Source organism: Chiloscyllium plagiosum, unplaced genomic scaffold (genome assembly GCF_037043375.1).
Source record: "Chiloscyllium plagiosum isolate Xiang-an unplaced genomic scaffold, Cpla_swu_hap1 HiC_scaffold_1, whole genome shotgun sequence".
In the NCBI taxonomy this organism is placed as follows: Eukaryota; Metazoa; Chordata; class Chondrichthyes; order Orectolobiformes; family Hemiscylliidae; genus Chiloscyllium; species Chiloscyllium plagiosum.
In genome coordinates this window covers 133,876,667-133,895,948 of record NW_028270139.1, presented here as the reverse complement: position 1 = coordinate 133,895,948, position 19,282 = coordinate 133,876,667, and the positions used below count along the sequence as shown (strand labels likewise).

Here is a 19,282-nt window from a genome sequence, read left to right as displayed (position 1 = left end):
GATTAGAGTGGTGCTGGAAAAGCACAGCAGGTCAGGCAGCATCTGAGGAGCAGGAAAATTGACGTTTCAGGCAAAATCCCTTCATCTGGAATTAGGTACATAGTTCATTGAAAGTTGTGTCACAGGTAGATGGAGTGGTAAAGGCGATGTTTCAAATGCTTCCCCTCATTGTTCAGACTATTGAGTATAGGAGTTAGGATGTCATGTTGCAGTTTTACAGGACATTGATGAGACCATTTTTGGAGTAGAATTAGAATTAGAGTTGGGTTTATTGTCACATGTACTCAAGTACACAGATATAGGAGTACAATGCAAAGTGTACAAAGTTGCCATTTCCAGTGCCAACCCAGGTACAAGGATACCTAGGTACAATATCTTAGATACAAATTAGAAAAATAAAGAAATAAAGGTAAAAGATCAGCATTCCAGTCCTTCTAAAGCGAGTTCACGCTGGACTTCACCGTGAAGCCAGAAGTTTGGGCTGGGCTTCCACGAGGAGGCCTGCAATCCATTGAGTCCACGCTGTACTGTGTAGTTGTGGTCCTGGTATAGAAAGGATATTATTGAATTGAAGAGGGTGCAGAAAAGATTGACAAGGAGGGTTTCAGTTATAAGCGCAGTCTAGATAGGCTAGTACTTTTTTTTTCACTGGAGCATTGAAGGTTGAGGGGTAATCTTTTTGAGGTTTATAAAGTCATGAGGGACATAGATATGATGAATACCAAACAATTTTTCCCTAGGGTGGGAAGTTTAAAACTAGAGGGCATAACTTTAAGGTGAGACGAGAAAGATTTAAAAGGCACCTGAGGGAAAATGTTTTTTCACTTCGAGGGTGTTTTATTTTATGTGGAATAAACTGCCAGAGGAAGTAGTAGATGCACTTACAAATTTGTATAGGTCCACAAATAGGAAAGGTTTGGAAGGATACGGGCCAAATGCAGGCAAATGGGACTAATTTAGTTTGGGAAACTTGGTTGGCACAGACAAAATTGACCTAAGGGTCTGTTTCCATGCTGTATGACTCTGAGTGGTGACAGAAGTATAGATGAGAGTCTCAGCAATAGGTCAGCTAAGGCAGTGGTAGACCTATGTGATGTTAGAGAAATGAGAAAAGGTGCTGCTATTCATTGTTCAGATATGTGACCAAAAATTCATTTCAGGATCAATATGACACTAATGTTATGAAGTGTATGGTTCAACTTCTGATAATTTCCAGAGATATAGAGCCAGTCACTAGGGGAACAGAGATTGTAGAAGAGTCAAAAACAATTGTTTTATCTTTCCAATGTTTAACTGGAGGAAATTCATACTGATCCAGTATAGCACATTGGTTGAGCTGTGAGATAATTTAAGAGATAGTGGAATGATTAGTGATTTATCAGAAGTCACAGAAGACATAAGGATTAAGACTATGCTATCCTCCACATATCCAGCTTCAGCACACATACCTTATTACCATAGAACTTCTTTTTGATTGGTCATAAAATACTTGATTTTGTCACTTGGTTGCAATTCCTTGAAAATTCAAAAATAACTGTGTCCGAGAGCTGCAATCTGTGAAATTCAACAGTGAAGCACCAAATAGACATGATAAGCAATGTCTGGAACAAATCAAATCTTCTTCAAAGTGTTCTATCCTGTGTACCTTCCCTCATTTATCCAACTCTCACCTGTATGTTGTTCCCAGTGCAATAAAGTGACTTGTGCTCCTCCTCTGCATTACTCACATCACCATGTAACACAATGTTCAGAACTGTACATTTCCACAGTTTAACTGGAACAGGACACTGAAAAGTTGAAATCATTTTTTGCATTGATCCCATTTTCTTTTATTTATGTCTACAAAAGTCTGAATTATGCAATGCCACAAGTTTGTCTTTACTACAGTTCAAAGGAACTTCAAAGGAGATCATGAAGTTAAACAGTAAAATGTGCTGTAATTTTCTACTTGTGTAAAAAAATCCCATGTTATCTTATCACCACAGAGGAAAGTGTTGACATTCTTTTGCATTTCTTCATCCAAAAAGTAACAAGAGTACAATTGTTATGGAGTTCAATACTATCAACGGCACTAGAAAGAAACAAATAATGTCAGTTATTTTATTGTTCATCAATGTGGAATAACCTCAATACATGTACTGTTAGCTCAGATGACAAATACATTGCACAGTATGAAAACTGGTCAGGTAGATTCTGTAACTAGCTTCTACTAAATTAGTGGGATGTAGCCAAGTCAATAATGGACAGGCATGGTGCCATAACTGGCCTTAGAACACAGACTGTCAAAACAGGGAAACATAACAGGCAAGATTTCACCTAGGCTCTTGCCAGAAATAAGGACATTGAAAAGAATAAGTTGAATGATGATGGGCTACAGCTTAATAGACTTTCCCTCATGGTAAAATATTGTGGAGCATTTAGCAACTTAGGAGTTGGGAACAGAAGAAGCTGGGGTGAAGAGGCAACTTCAAAGTGTACCATACCCTTAGTTCAAAAATAAATCAATGAATCACCACTTCCCACCTATCCAAATGGAACCGGAAAGAGTGTGCAGCAGGTCAGCACTAACTGTGAAGCAGACAGAGTGCATGGAGTTGTGGTAGAAAATAGACAAAAGCTACAAAGAACCCCTTCCAATCCATTTCTACTGTCAGAGCTAAAATGTGATATCACAGGAAAACAGGTAGGTGATTGGTAGGTATTTCTCCTGAGTTTTTTTTTGTTTGCCAAGCAATTTAAATCAGGAGACATTATTACAGTTGAAGAATGCAATTAAGAAATTCACTTTTAAAATACTTAATGTCTAAATTAGTTAAGTAAGAGATAGCTGGGCAGGCGATGTGCTGCAGCTGTAGTTTGTGGGAATTGGCGGACACCAGTGCAATCCACAATCAATATATCTGCAACAAGTGTCAGCTGCTAAAGGAACTTCGGCTCAGAGTTGATGAGCTGAAGTCTAAGGTTGAAATACTGTTACATATCAGGGAGGGAGACAGTTACCGGGCCACAGTGTTTCAAGAGATAGTCACATTCCTTAGGTTCATTACATCAAATTTAGTCTGTATCAGAGACAGGGGTTTATGACTTTGACTGAGGCAGGTATTAGTATCTAGAACCTAGCTTTGGAGGAGAGGCTGCGAGTGGTCTTGTTCAATAGGAATGAAGTTCTCGGTCCAGTTGTGAATGAAGATATTGTCTGCTGGGAGGATGAGCAAACTGACCAGAGCATGATGGGGGAAGAAATTGAGAAAGATGATAATAATATAAATAATACATAGTATAGTAAGGAAAATAAATAATAACAGAGTCCAAAAGGCTATGTTGCCTACCAGGTACCAGGGTTCAGGACTAGAGGGGAACTTAGAATGGGAGGAGTAGCATCCAGTTGTCATGGTACACACTGGTAGGCCTAGGAAGGAGGTTCTGACAAGGGATTATGAGCAGCTACAGTCTAAACTGAAAAGCAGAAGTAACATATCAGGATTATTATTGCCATGTGCAATTTGGTGTAGGGTAATTAATTTTAAAGAACTAGGCTCAAAGTCTAGTCTGGAACAAAAAGATTCCAATTCATGGGGCAATGGCACCTTTACTGAGGAAAGAGAGAGCTGTTCTGTTGGGACAGGCTTCACTTGAACATATTGGGACCTGCAAGCTAGTGAATTATATTATTAGAGTTGTGTGGAGGGATATAAAATAATTAGCGAGAGGAGGGTTCAATTGATAGAAAGTTTAAAAATTCAAAAAGAAACAAGTCGAGAGGAAGGGTAGTGAAGAGATGACCACTAGCAAATTGTGACATGAAGGGGCAGAAAATATAAGCAAGGGTGCAGTTGAAATTAGAACCAGAATAATTGTTGACAGTAAAATGTCAAAGTTTAAGACTCTTTATCTAAATGCATACAGAATTTGTAACAAGACAGATGATTTGACAACACAAATAGAAATAAATAAATAACTTCTTAGCCAGGTTGTTTGCAGAGTGAACAGAGCTGGAAATTCAATATTCAAAGGTATTTGACATTCCAGAGAAAAGCCAAAAAAATAGGTGGTATTATGGCATTGTTAATAAAGGAAGATGTCAGTGTGGTGATGAGAATTAGAGTAGATTACTTACAGTGTGGAAACAGGCCCTTCGGCCCAACAAGTCCACACCAACCCGTCGAAGCGCAACCCACCCCATTCCCCTACATTTACCCCTTTTACATTCTCCCCGTGTCTGCGTGGGTTTCCTCCGGGTGCTCCGGTTTCCTCCCACAGTCCAAAGATGTGCAAGTCAGGTGAATTGGCCATGTTAAATTGTCCGTAGTGTTAGGTAAGGGGTAAATGTAGGGGTATGGGTGGTTTGCGCTTCGGCGGGTCGGTGTGGACTTGTTGGGCCGAAGGGCCTGTTTCCACACTGTAAAGTAATCTAATCTAATCTAATCTAATCTAATCTAAGTAATCTAATCTAATCTACCTAACACTACGGGCAATTTAGCATGGCCAATTCACCTGATCTGCACATCTTTGGACTGTGGGAGGAAACCGGAGCACCCGGAGGAAACCCACGCAGACACGGGGAGAATGTGCAAACTCCACACAGTCAGTCGCCTGTGTCGGGAATTGAACCCGGGTCTCTGGCGCTGTGAGGCAGCAGTGCTAACCACTGTGCCACCGTGCCGCCCACTAACTGGAGTAAATGTGATAGGTTGTGATTTGGAATCAGTTTGAATGGAAATAAGGAAATAGCAAAGGAAACAAGTTGCCTATAGTCCTCAAAAGAGTTACCTCACTATAGGGTAAAGTATAAATTGGAAATTAATGAAGGCATATAGAATGTTCATGGGTGATTTTAATCTACATATTGACTGGACAAATCAGATGAGCATGAAAGACAAATTTGTAGTGCGTGTCAGAGATTATTTCTTAAAGCAGCAAATTGCAGGATGTACTCCAGAATAAGTGACTTTAGATCTCATAATATGTAAAGAGGTAGGATTAATAAGTGATCTTATACCTAAGGATTCTCTAGAGAGTAACGATCATATTTTACAATATGGTGGAACCTCAAATTCAGTTTGAGGGAGAGCAACCGAGTTCTCAATCAGGCATCCTCAACTTAAATAAGGGGCAATGAATAAGGTATGAAGAAAACATTGCCTGAAGTGGCTGGGAAAATAGAATAAGGGGAAGGTCAGTAGGTGAGCAATGGAATGATAATAATGAGGAAGAAGTGAAGTGACAGAGGGATTGACAATTCTAGAAGAGTTATGAAATAATTCAAATAGTGAGAGTAAAGATGAAGAAAGACACAGAATTAAAAAACCTATAAATGACCTGTTAGACCAAATAGAAGATAATATTGCCAAAAATAAGCATAATATGGGAAAGTTGTAAAATAATGGATGAAATTACTTCTAGGTTATTAAATTAAAAGGATAATGGAAAGAAGAAAAAGATGATAAATAGTAAGTGAGATCAAGTCTGGAAAGGAAATAGCTCCCAGATGAATAATGCAAGAAGGAGGTACGTAAAAAGGAAAAGTAAGTTTAAGAAAATGCAAACGCTATTTAAATACAAAAGGCAGTACCTACAAGGGAAATAATGGGAGCTTAAATAATATTTAAGCAGATATTTCAGAATGCACAGCAAAAGTTATTTGGGCCAAAAAGGAGGACTCAATGAGAAAGATGAACTACTCATGGTTAACAAAGGTGGCCAAAAAAAGTATCTATTAAAAACTAAGGCATATAAAGCAGCAAAACATTGTGATAGATCAGAGGAGGAGGAGTATTTTAGGAAGCAGCAATGGATGACTAATAAGCTAATAAAAAGGGAGAAATTTGATTACGAAAGTAAATTGGTAAGAAATAGAAGAACAAGCAGCAAGAGCTTCTATGCGTTTATTAAAAAAAAGCTGAAGTTACTGGGGAATTGATAATGAGGAACAAGGAAAAAGGCAGATAATTTAAGACACCATTTTGCATCAGTTTTTATGGTGGAGATGACCATAAACATCCCAAAAATATCAGACTAGTAAGATACTAATGGAAATAAAGGGCTTGCTGACCGTCTCTATTGCAAAAGACCAAGTATTTGACAAACTAATAGGACTGAAAGCAGATAATTCATTAGAACCTGATTACCTGCATCCAAGGATTTTAAAAGATGTGGCTGCAGTTATAGGGAGACATTATTCAAAATATTCCAGAACTCACTAGATTCTGGGAGGATTGGAAAACCGATAATATGATGCCTCTGTTCAAGAAGGGAAGGAGTCAGAAAGCAGGAAGCTGTAGGCTAGTTAGCTCAATACTGGTCATTGAGAAAATTCTTACGTCCATTATTAAGGAAGAAGTTGCAGGAAAATTACAAAAGCTTAATGCAATCCAACAATCAACAGGATTTTCTGAAAGGGAAATCATGTTTGACAAATTTGCTAGACTTCTTTGAGGATATAACAAGCAGAAGGTAATGAATTGGTAGATATTGTGTTTTTGGGCATTCGATAAGGTGTCACATAAAATGTTATTACACAAAACAGAAGCTACATTACTGGGGATAATGTATGTGCATGGATTGACATTTGGTTAACAGAGAATTGGAATTAATGGGTCTTTTTCATGTTGGGAAGGGGTAAATAGTGAAGAGTCATAGAATTAGGCCTCAATCATGTATCATGACTTGGAGGTGATGACTGAGTGTAAAGTACTCAAATTTACATATGGTACAAAAATAGGTGGGAGGAATTTGCTGAGGTCATTTAATGGGTCCGAGGGGTTACAGATAGGTTGAGTGAGTGGGTAAAACCTTGTCAGATGTAGGAAAATGTTGGAAAATGTAAGGTCATGCTCTTTGGTAAGAAGAGCAAAAGGCAGCTTATTATTTAAGTGGAGAGAGACCCACCAAAAAAGTTAGCAGTGAGGGATTTGAGTGTTCTGTGCATGAAATGTGAAACATTAACATACAGGTGCAGCGAGCAATTAAGAAGCTAAATAGAATTTGGCCTTTATTGCTTGGAGGTTGAAGTTTAAAAATAAGGAAGTCTTGATCCAACTATAAAAGGTGTTGGTGACGCCATATTTGAAGTACTGTGTACAGTTTTGGTCCCTGTTTTTAAGAAAAGGTATATTGGTATTGGAGGTTATTTAAAAGTGATTCACCAGAGTGATTCCTGGAATTAGGGCTTGACAGATTAAGAATCGATAAATAGATTAGACTTTTATTCATTAGAATAAATTAGAATCAAAAGAATGAGGATGTGATCTTATTGAAACACACAAGTTTTTGAGAAGGTTTGACCAATGTTGATAAAATATTTCCACTCGTAGGGGAATCTCTAACTAGTGGACACAGTTACAGCATAACTGGCAGTCATTTAAAAAACTGAGCTACAATGGAATTTCTTCCTCAAAGAGTAGTGAATGTCTTGAGTTTTATATCCCAGAGAAGTATGGAGGCCAGATTACAAAATATTTAAAGAGAGTGTATAGATTTTGAAATATTCAGTAGTTGAGGGCTATGAGGAGATGGCATGAAAGAAAAAGAGTTGATGCCTGGGACAGATTAGCCATGATCTTATAGCATGGCAGGGCAGGCTTGACAGGCCAGGTGTCCCATTCTTGGTCCAATTTCTTAATGTTCTTATGAAAAATAAGAGAGATGATTTGCACAAGAGGGCAAGCAGGAATCTACTTTTGTCCTGTGGCTGGTAAAAGATCGTAATCACCAAGCTTCAAGCTTGCTGGGGATAATTTTTTAAAAAATCAAAATCCTTTACTAAACAAGAGGCAGATAGGGTTCAAAGTCTTTGCAGATTAAGTTTGATTGAGATCGGATAACAGATCTGCAGAACTTACATCTCATCACCATTCGTACGGATCGTATTAGATTTACAAGCTGTGATTTAATCCCTGGCTCTTCTCCAAAACCACCAATGCTCTGGTCTGTTCCCCAGCCAACTACAAAAACAATGTCAAACAAAGTTCACTTATAAACTTTAAAATCCCGTGCACTTGTTTTGGCAGTTTATAAACAACGGTAGAGCTCTGCAATAACTTCGTTAGTTATGGATCAGTTAAAACAGTTGTGCTCTCATTGAATTCAGTCTCTTTATCATTACAGAAATACAAAGAAAGGTACCAGGAGATGACACTGACAATTCGCCATGGTCTCCTAGACCCAATCATTTTCTAAACTGTCTGCTGCAGCACTAAAAACAGATAACGCTTGAGAAAGATTAACTTGCATAAGATTAGGAGTAGGCCATTTAGCCCCTTTATAATTTGTTTGTAGAGCGTGGTATTCCCAGCTAGACCAGAATTTATTGCCAATCCCTAATTGCTCAGAGAACAGTTAAGAACTGCCCTAGGTCTACAGTCAGATAGAATAGGAGATTTCCTTTCCTAGAAGACATTGGTTAACCAGATGGATTTTTATGTCAAATAACAGTTAATGGTTCACATTAGGCTAGTTCTTATTCCAGATTTAAAATGAATTCAAATCTCACCCTTTGCTATAGTGGGATTCAAACCCACATGCGTAGAACAATAGCCTGAGTTTTTGTATTATTAGTCCAGTGATATTACCACTACACCACCATCTCCCCTTCAGCCCATTCCACCATTTAGTGAACCCATGGAAAATTGTGACTTAACTTATAAACCTGTTTTTGGTCAACATTCCTTAACACATTTGGATATCAAGAATTCACCACTCATTTAAAAGTTATAATTGACCTCACTTTAGATAAGACATTTGAAACTTGAATAACAACCCTATTCTCCTATCTTCTCCCTCTAATCCTTGATTCCCTTAAAAATCAAGAACCTGCTTATTTATCTTAGATATACCCAATGACAGGGCAACCATAGTCCTCTGCGGCAATGAGTTCCACAGATTTACCACCCTCTGGCTGAAGAATATTCTCCTCATCTCAGTTCTAAAGAGTCGTCCCTTCACTCTTGAGGCTGTGCCCTCAGGTCCTAGTCTCTTCTACTAATGGAAACATCTTCCCCAATATTCTGTAAATTTCAATAACATCCCTCCTTTGCCTTCTAAACTCTATCCAATACAGACCCAGAGTCTTTAATCCTCTTGTTATGCCCTTTAATCCCTGGCATCATTCTTGTGAACCTCCTGTGGACGCCCTCCAATGCTAGTACATTCTTCCTTAGTTACGGAGACGGAAACTGCTCACAATATTCCAACTAGGGTCTGACCAGATCCGTTCAGTAAAAGACTTTTCACAATACTGATGCAGCCACTGTGACTCCAAACACAATACCCAGAAACAATGGGTGAGAAAAGCATATTTTACCAAAATAGTATATGAATCTGGACTCCATTGCCTGCCAATAGTCAAACCATTAGAAACTAATTGAGAGAGTAATTGGAAGAGATTAGAGTTGCTCTGGTCACATAACAAAGTTTTTGCGAAGGGTTTTAAAATGCATGTTCTGGTTAGACAGAGAGAAACATATATGCTAACAAAGAGCAAAGACCCTGCCTAAGAACATCTGTCATAAGCCACATGCGGCTTAAGCTGGCCTTGACATTTCTATCTGAGGAACTGTATCAGGGTTTCGTTATTGTACCTCGACTGGAGTACAATAAGTGAAATCTGCAACAGCGAATCCATCTTTATAAACTACCAGAGCTTTCTTCAGTGAACAGAGATTACAAGCCTGCATCACTTCACGTCTTCAACCTGGGAAAATACAAGTGTAACAGAGATCTTGAATTATAAATGGATGCTACTTTGATAATTACAATCTTCTCCTGAGTGTGTGTATATCTGAATAAATGCAGGGTTGGGGGAAGTTGTGCACATTCAGGTGTTGAATAATAAACATTTAGCTTTCTTTTAAAACTTAAAAAACCATGTCTCTTGCCTGTTCCTGATAATTAAAGTTCTCAGAAGACATAAAACTTCTTGTTTAATAAAATATGCTGTCTTCAATCAGTGCAAAGATGAATAAAGAAGGGGAGCTTTGCTTATCATCTGTCTTCTGTTCAAAACACAATTTCCTGTCCCAGTCAGTAATCTGACTTTCAATAACTTCAATTCCATGAACTTTAATTTTAGCAGACCTTATCCTCAGACTGGATCTGCCAAAAAGGTCTTCTGAAAGTCGTGATGTGATTTATATATGTTTTCATATCATTTATCTTTGAGTTTGGATTTTTGTATTTTAACCAATAATATATAGATTTTCCATGTCAGAAGGAATTTAATGATTAGTATTTCTGCAGCCATGGTAATTTCTTTTAAAAGCACAAATCAGAGAAAATGAAAGGCTTTTGTTTTCATTAGAAGAATTAAGAATGGACAAAGTAAATAGCTGCGCATTAGGCTCTAGCTTGGAAGGTCATGAATTAACTTTTATTTCCTCTTTTAATCAGGACTTGGGGGAGAAAAAGAATTAAGCTTCAGGTTGCGCAGTTCTGCTGGGTCTTGGCTCAAGCTGTCGATGTAAAGTGGTTGCTTCTAAGAAAATGAGTTTATTTGAAATGTTAAGAAAAAGATTACCTCAATGAAAGGAATTCAGTCAAAGTTCCTGACCGGAAGTCTTTGATTAAAACCTTGACAGGGTTTTTTTGAATCTGAGAAAGTTTAAGCTCAGTTGTAGGAAGGCTCCAGCAACAGGTTATTAGACTCTCAAATGTTGGATTTGAAGCTACAGTTAAATTAAAGCCTGTATGGGTGATAAAGGAAGGAATTCTCTTTGTTATAAGTACTATCATGGGGTGCTTTTGGGATTAATATGATTATATTCTTATTGTATCTTAAAAAATCCTTAAGTTTGAGCTGTATATAAATATATTCTCTATTTAATTTTTTTGTATACGCAACTGTTTTATTGTTCAACTCAATTCTGTAAATTTGACAGTCTGGCAACATCTGAGGGTAGAGAAACAGAGTAATGAATAGCTGTATTATACTTGAAACATTAACTGTGCTTTTCTTTCCACAGATATTTTCCTGAACACATTTTAGTCACCTTACCTATCAGTTTTGTCAGACATGACCTACACTTTACAAATTCATGCTGCTTCTCTCTAATCAACTGAATGTTTTTTTGAGATGTTCAAATACTGAGTTTCGAAATTCCCTTCACCCACCTTTCTTAAATAGCAGATTGAAAAATTCCATGCTTCAATCGAAAGGAGTGGTTCCCAAAGCAGGAGACTTTGGAAGGTTAGAATTACGACATTTACAATGTTCTCCTAAAACACTGAATAGAATCCAGCGATTCCTGAATATTTGGCACTTTTTAATGCTATTAGCTTCACCATAACTCAGTTTCCTTCCATTAATTTTGATAATTCACTGATGCAAAATATTTGTTAAATGGTGAGGCGAATACAAGAAAATGGCAGACATTAGCAATTTTCAAGAAGCCATATATCTCTTCACCACCCTCTTTATCCAAATAATTCAAAAAATTGCATGCATTTCTTTTGATTTCCCTTTTGTAGCTCAATATCTGCTGTCATTTCTTTCCTTTGCCATAGAGTCAGAGTCATGGAGATGTACAGCACCCTTTTGTCCAACTTGTCTATGCCAACCAGATATCCTAAATTAATCTAATCTCATTTGCCAGCATATAGCCCATATCCCTCTAAACCTTCCTATTTATATACCCATCCAGATGTCTTTTAAATGTTGTAATTGTACTTGCCTCCACCACTTCCTCTGGCAGCACTTCCTTGTCCCTCAGACCCCTTTTAAAACTTTCCCTTTTTACTCTAAACTGCACCCTCCCAACCCTGGAGAAAAAAAACCTAGTTTATTTATCCTATCCATCCTATTCATGATTTTATAAACCTCTATAAGGCCACCCCTCAACCTCCAATGCTTCAGGGAAAATAGCCACAGCCTATTCAGCTTTCCCCTGTAGCTCAAACCCTCCAACCCAGGCAACATCCTTGTAAATCTTTTCTGAACCTTTTCAAGTTTCACAACATCCTTTCTATAGCAGGGAGACCACAATTGCATGCAGTATTCCAAAAGTGGCCTTACCAACGCCCTGTAAAGCCGCAACGTGATCTCTCAACTCATACCAAATGCCTTCATCACTATCCTGTCAACCTGGGACTCCACTTTCAAGGAGCTATGAACCTGCACTTCAAAGTTTCTTTGTTTAGCAACATTCCCCAGGACCTTACCATTAAGTGTGTATGTCCCGCCCTGATTTGCCTTTTCAAAATGCACATTTATCTAAATTAAAATTTAGATGATCTTCACTCATCTGCCACTCCTCAGCCCATTGGCCCATTTGATCAATATCCTGTTGTTCTCCGAGGTAACCTTCTTTGAGGTCTACTACACCTCCCATTTTGGAGTCATCTACAAATTTACCAACTGTGCCTCCTATGTTCACTTCCAAATAATTTATATAAATGATGAAAAGTAGTGGAGATAACACCGATTCTTGTCTCACACTGCTAATCACAGGCCTCCAGTTTGAAAAGCAACCCTCCACCACCACCCTCAGTCTTCTAACTTCGAGCCAGTTCTGTATCCAAATGGCTAGTTATCACTGTATTCCATGTGACCTAACCTTGCTAACCAGTGAACTTATCGAATGCCTTACTGAAGTCAATATAGATGATGTCCTCTGCTCTGCTCTCGTCAATCCTCTTTGTTACTTCTTCAATAAACTCAATCAAGTTAATGAGACACGATTTCCCACGCACAAAGCCAAGTTGACTTTCCCTAATCAGTCCTTGCCTTTCCAAATACATGTAAATCCTGGCCCTCAGGATTCCCTCCAACAACTTGCCCACCACTGATGTCAGGCTCACTGATCTATAGTTACCTGCCTTTTTCTTATGACCCTTCTTAAATAGTGGCACCATGTTAGCCAACCTCCAGTCTTCCAGCACCTCACCTATGGCTATTTACGATACAAATATCTCAGCAAGGGGCCTAGCAATCACTTCCATCACCTCCCACAGAGTTCGACGGTACACCTGATCGGGTCCTGGGGATTTATCCACTTGACTCTTTCTCCCCGCCATGATCCGTACCTTTCTTCAAAAAAGACGACAATTTTTCTTTTATTCTTATGTTGTTCCTTATCTCTGTATGGATAACCAAGGCTGTATTTTTGAAAAATTGTGCTCTTGACCCTTAAGGTTGTAAACTGATTTTATATCATTTTCACTTGTTTTCTGAACACATTCCACTGATCTTCTGTCGTTTTGTTCACTAACAGAACTGCCCAGAGCAATCCATCGCTCTTTACAATTTAGTCAATCTTACCTAAATCTACAGTCTTACTAGCTGTTTCACATTTCCCTCTTTCAAATTCAATCCTATTATGATAGTTATTTAATTAATAAATAAATAATAAGCTATTAACTGAACCTGGTTCATTAATGAATCTAAGAAGACCAGTCCCTTGTTGGTTTTAGGACGTAATTCACAGATTCACAAATGGTTGTAGCAAAGGTATAGGCTATTCTTCCTGCTATTTCTGCACCGATCTCCATAACAGCAATTCACATGGTGCTACTCCTGTTCCCCTCCACGTAGCCCTGCATATTCTTCCTTTTTCGATAATAAACATCCATTCCTCAGCCTCGGCTGAGACTGCAGGACATAAGTACAGACCGTCCGGTCCCTCAAGCCTACTCCACTATTCAATAGGATCATGGCTGATCCAACATTCATCCCATCCACTTTCTTGTCTTTAGCGCATAACCCTTAATTGTTTACTAATCAAGAATCTCTCCATTAGCCTGAACCTGACTTGACCACATACTCAACTTGTGTACTTCTGATTGTGAAAGTTTCTCATTTTTCATTGTTTCTTTTGCCAATTGCCTTGAATCTGTTCCACCAATGGGAATGTTACTGGAGTCACAGATGTACAGCACAGAAATAGACTCTTCAGTCCCACTCATACATGCCAACCAGATATCTCAACCTAATCTAGTCCAAATTCGCACTTAGCCCATATCCCTCTAAACCGTTCCTATTCGTATACTAATCCAGATGCCTTTTAAATGCTATAATTGTACCAGCCTCCACCACTTCCTCCGGCAGCTCATTCCATACACGCACCACTCTGTGTTAAAACGTTGTCCATAGGTCCCTTTTAAAATTTTTCCCCTCTCAACCTCAACCTTCTAGTTCTGGACTCCCCCACCCCAGCGAAAAGACCTTGTCTACTTATCCTATCCATGCCCCTCATAATTTTATAAATTTCTGTAAGGTCACCCTTCAGCATCTGATGCTCCAGGGAAAAGAGCCCCAACCAATCAGCCTCTCCCTATTGCTCAAATCCTCAAACCCTGGCAACATCCTTGTAAATCTTTTCTGAACCCTTTCAAGTTTAACAAATTCCTTCCAATAGGAGGGAGACCAGAATTGCATGCAATATTCCAAAAGTGGCCTAACCCATGTTCTGTACAGCTACAACATGACCTGCCAACTCCAATACTCAATGCTCTGACCAGTAAAGGAAAGTATACCAAATACCTTCTTCACTATCCTATCTACCTGAGAGTCTACTTTCAAGAAGCTATGAACCTGCACTCTAAGGTCTCTTTGTTCAGTAATACTCCCCAAGACCTTACTATTAAGTGTATAAGTGCTGCTCTGATTTGCCTTTCCAAAATGCAGCACCTCATATTTATCTAAATTAAACTTCATCAGCCACCCCTCAGCCCATTGGCCCATCTGATTAACATCCTGTTGTACTCTGAGCACTCCCTTTTACTTTTTCACTGTTCACTACACCTTCAATTTTGGTGCCATCTGCAAACTTACTAACTATACCTTCTATGTTCACTTCCAAATCATTTATATAAATGATGAAAAACAGTGAACCCAGCACCAATCCTTGTGGCACACTACTGGCCACAGGCCTCCAGTCTGAAAGGTAACACTCCACCATCACCCTCTGTCTTCTACCTTTGAGCCAAATCTGCAGTCAAATGACTAGTTCTCCTTGTAGTCCATGAGATCACCCTCTGCATGAAAACGTTGTCCCCTAGGTCCCTTTTAAATCTTTCTCATCTCACCTTAAAAATGTGCCCCCTAGTTTTAGGTCCAATATCAAACAATGATGAGACAGAATACTGGAAACAGACAGAGTGCTTGGTGATGTGGTGCAAACATAACAATTTCTCCCTCATTGTCAGCAAAAGTAAGCAGCTGATCATTGACGTCAGGAAGCAAGGAAGAGGCCTCTCTTGATCTATGTCAATGGACCTGAGGTACAGACTGTCGAGAGAGTCAAGTTCTTAGGAGTGACGATAACCAACAATCTGTTCTAGGCCACCCGAGTAGATGCGACGGTCAAGGCGACACAACAATGCCTCTTCATCCCTCAGAGGCTAAGGAAATTCAGCTTGTCCATCAGGATATTCACCAACTTTTACAGATAGAACACCTTCTGTGGTGCATCTGGATGTATCATGTCTTGGTACAGCAACTGCTCTGCCCGTGAACATAAACTACAGAAAGTTGTGAACACAGCCCAGAAAATTACACATGCCAACCTTCCATCCATTGACTCCATCTACACTTCTCATTGCCACGGAATGGCAGTCAGCATCTTCAAAGACCCCTCCCACCCTGGTTATGATCTCTTCTGACCTCTTCTGTCAAGCAGATGATACAAAAGCTTAAACAGACGTACCAACAGGTTCAAAAATAGCTTCTTCCCTGCTGTTATTAGACTTCTGAATAGACCTCTCAAATTTTAAATCTAATGTTGATCTCGCTTTTTGTGCACCTTCTTTGCAGCCATAACATTGTATTTCTCGCTCTGTTCAATCACGCTATGATATTTACATGTTACGATCTGTCTGTATAGCATGCAAAACAAACATTTTCACTGGACTTAGGTACATGTGACAATAATAAATCAAATCAAAAATCTGAACCCTCTCCAATTTAATAATATCCTTATTGGCTTCACCACCTTGTAAACCTCAGCATGACATCCCAACTCCGATTATCAATGGTCTGAGAATTAAGGCAAGCTTGCTAGCAAGCTGAGGTGCAACTTTCAAAAATTTATGTACCTAAACCTCAAGGTCTCTCTGTTTGACAACACTACCCAGGGACCAACCATTAATTGTATAAGTCCTGCCCTTGATTCTTTTACCAAAATGCAATACCTCACATTTATCTAATTTAAACTCCATCTGCCACTCCTCAGCCCATTGGCTCAATTGACAAGATCCCATTGTAACCTTAGATGATCTTCTTCACTGTTGACTATACCACCAATTTTGGTGTCATCCACAGACTTAATAACATGCTTCCTAAATTCTCATCCAAATCATTTATATAAATGACAAACAAAAGTGAACCCAGCACCAATCCCTGCAGAACACTGTTGGACACAGGCCTCCATTCAAAAAAATCCCTTCAATATCACACTCTGTCTCCTACCATCAAGCCAATTTTGAATCCAATTGGCTTGGATATAATTGGATTAGTCTGTCACGTGGAATCTTGTCAAAAACTTTATTAAAGTCCATGTAGACGACAACTATTACTTTGCCTTCATCAATCTTTTTGGTTACATCGTCAAAAACCACAGTCAAGTTTGGGAGACATGATTTCCCAAGCACAAAGTTTCAAAATAGTTTGAAAAGAATATCTTGCAATCATTCAACCCAAAAGGACTGGCATTTATATAGCACTTTAAAATGCTTTACAGACAATAAAGTACTTTTGAAACCTACTCAGGAAACATGACATTCAATGTGTTCAGCTAGTCTCACAACCAGCAATGTGGAAATTACCAGTTTTTTTTGTGGTCAACAATATCTTAAGTGCATGATTTAAAACACATTGTACATGTTGTCAACACCAACATATATGGCAAAGGTGCCACTGCCTCCACATGCAAAAATAGCACCACTGACATCCCACCACTGTGACTCAGGATGCGCAAATGATCTCAGTGACACCTAAGAAACTGTCAACCATCTCAGATCTTGCATCCTTTGCCATAATCCACTGCACTTGACAGTATTACTGTACAGGCCATCAGTATATCTCCTGCAGACGTGGTGGCAATAAATGCAGTCTAGGAAAAAGGCAAAAAATTGGGATTTTGCCAGATTGGGAATTTGATGCAGAGGAAGGGTGTGATGCTTTTTGCCTCCAATTCCTGCAGTGATACCTGCAACAGATAATTGAGCTTTTTTTTTAAAAAAAAGCAAAAGCACTGTGAATGCTGGAAATCTCACAGAAAATCAGAAATAGCTAGAAAAATGCAGCATCTAAGGACAGAAAGCAGAGTTAACGTTTCGTGTCCAGTGACCCTGCCTTGGAACTGAGCATCCCTGTTTTGAGCTTCTCCAAATGGGCAGTGCCTTCAGCTGCCAAGATCCCAATCTCGGGAATTCCCTACTGAAACTCTTCAAGGAACTCATATAAAATCACCCCTTTAATTGGGTCATCTGAGCTAATATGCCATCTAGAATCTACGAAAAAACACCCTACGTCTCCCCTTTTCTGATTTTAAAATTGTCCCGCTTTCAAGCACCGGGTTGGGGGAGAGGGGACTGTTGTTTTCCATGAGAGGCAGGCGCTATCCTGTCAGTTGTTGTTGTTCCCTGGGTGAGCTGTCCTGCTTGTGGGGTCCCTTTAACAACAATCCCCTTTAAGAGGATTTTGTTTTAAATTTAGTTTCCCGGGGTGTTCAGGTTCACACTTACTCTTGTTGAGGAAGCGTTCTTCATGCAGCACAGCGACAGCATTAACACAGAGCAGCGCGGCCTGGAGCAGTGAGTACAGTGTGAAAGCCATGGTTACTGGGAAAGGGGAAAGGGAGTAACTAGGACCAAACACGCATGCGCTGGTGTCAGCTACCGCTGCCACCTCACCTCGTCCCACCCCCGGCGACTACAGCAACTCACCGCAGACAAACCTCGCGATGAGGCGGGCAAATGCCAAAACTCGAAACAGGACCTGAAAGGGGAACAGAGGGCTGTGCCGGGTATTGGAGACCTCAAGCCAACAAATACAGAAATTGCTGAAGAAACCAACAGTTTGTGGTAGCATTTGTGGAGAGAAACAGAATTAACGTTTCGATTCCAGTTACCCCGTTTCAGAACTCACCGTAAACTGGAGATGCCAATGTCAAATTAGCATTTTGGCTCCAATGATGAGACTCAGCATAAATTTATGAACTTGGTACATTAAAAGCCATAGTTACAGCGCATTCTACAAGGTGTAAACTTTTTTCAAGGGATTTTACAGTAAAACCTAACAACAGAAAACTGGAAGGAGCAAATTACTGGAATCTGAACTGAAAACAAAAAAATGCTGTGGACCACAACGGGTCAGGCAGCATTCTTGCAGAGAAAGCAAGCTAACTTTGAAGCTTTTAACATCAGAGCTGAAATATTAACTTGCTTTCTCTTCATGGATGCTGCCTGACCTACTGTTGCAGCATTTTTTGTTTTCAGCAGAAACGTGGAAGCCTTGTGAATTCACTGCTGGATGAGGAATTTCATTTTGACGGCACCTCAAAGGTGCAGCCACTGGAAGGGTCGAGAATAACCTCTGGTTTTCACGTTACTTTCCACATGGTTGTGACCTCAAAGTTGCTATATTTTAATTGTTTGCCATAGCAAGATCCACATCAATGACCCGTATTTTCCACTGGCCAGATAGTTGTTATTCCAGACAACAAAAATAATTTGCTGGAAAATCTCAGCAGGTCTGGCAGCGAAAGCAGAGTTAACGTCAGCCATCCCACTGTCAGAACTGATCACTGGGCCCAAAACATTTTGTTTCTGATCTTCAATATCTACAGTTCTTTGGGATTTTGTTTTGTTTAGTTGTGGTTCAAGGGTAGGTGGAAGTTGCACACAGTAACACTCTCTGAAGGAATTGCCCAGGAAATCGTCTTTTCGCTGGGCAATTCGTCTATGCCTGGAATCATCTGAAAGTCTCAGTTTGAATCATAGACTTGGCAGGGATGAAATGAAATAAAGTGAAACAGTTACTCAGGAAAAGTTAGAATATCTAACAGACAGCATTCTTACTTTATAGCCCCCCAACTACACTTCACCCCAGACCACTTACACCCCTCCAGACCCTGTCCTATTACTTCCTCCTCACCCAAGGGGCTTGACCATTCCTTCATTCCTGTTGGACCCTGACCTGGGAACTGACTCCCTACCCCTTCCCCACTGTTGGAAAGTGGGATCAGAATAGATAGTTGCTTGATGACTGGTGCAGACACAATGGGCTGATGGGCCTCCTTCAATTCAAGAAAACTCTGTGACTCTATGTCTGTGAGATCCATGAACAACA

General features: G+C 39.5%; 1 protein-coding gene across 1 annotated transcript; it reads right to left on the bottom strand.

Moving 5' to 3' along the window:
* Nucleotides 1-1,801: 1,801 nt before the first annotated feature.
* ier3ip1 (immediate early response 3 interacting protein 1) lies at nt 1,802-17,811 on the bottom strand. Its single transcript, XM_043716598.2, has 3 exons — nt 17,677-17,811; nt 7,842-7,943; nt 1,802-2,071 (listed from the first exon to the last, which is right to left on the bottom strand). Exons 1-3 carry the CDS (start codon nt 17,765-17,767, stop codon nt 2,016-2,018), a joined length of 249 nt encoding a protein of 82 aa, XP_043572533.1. The 5' UTR covers nt 17,768-17,811; the 3' UTR covers nt 1,802-2,015.
* Between the last annotated feature and the right edge of the window lie 1,471 nt (nt 17,812-19,282).

Coding starts and splice junctions, on each gene's coding strand:
- ier3ip1 (XM_043716598.2), bottom strand. CDS start 17,767: ATGGCTTTCACACTGTACTCACTGCTCCAGGCCGCGCTGCTCTGTGTT. Junction 7,944..17,676: donor AGAACGCTTCCTCAACAAGA/GTAAGTGTGAAC, acceptor TTGTTTTTGTAG/TTGGCTGGGGAACAGACCAG. Junction 2,072..7,841: donor CGTACGAATGGTGATGAGAT/GTAAGTTCTGCA, acceptor GTTTCTTTCTAG/TGCCGTTGATAGTATTGAAC.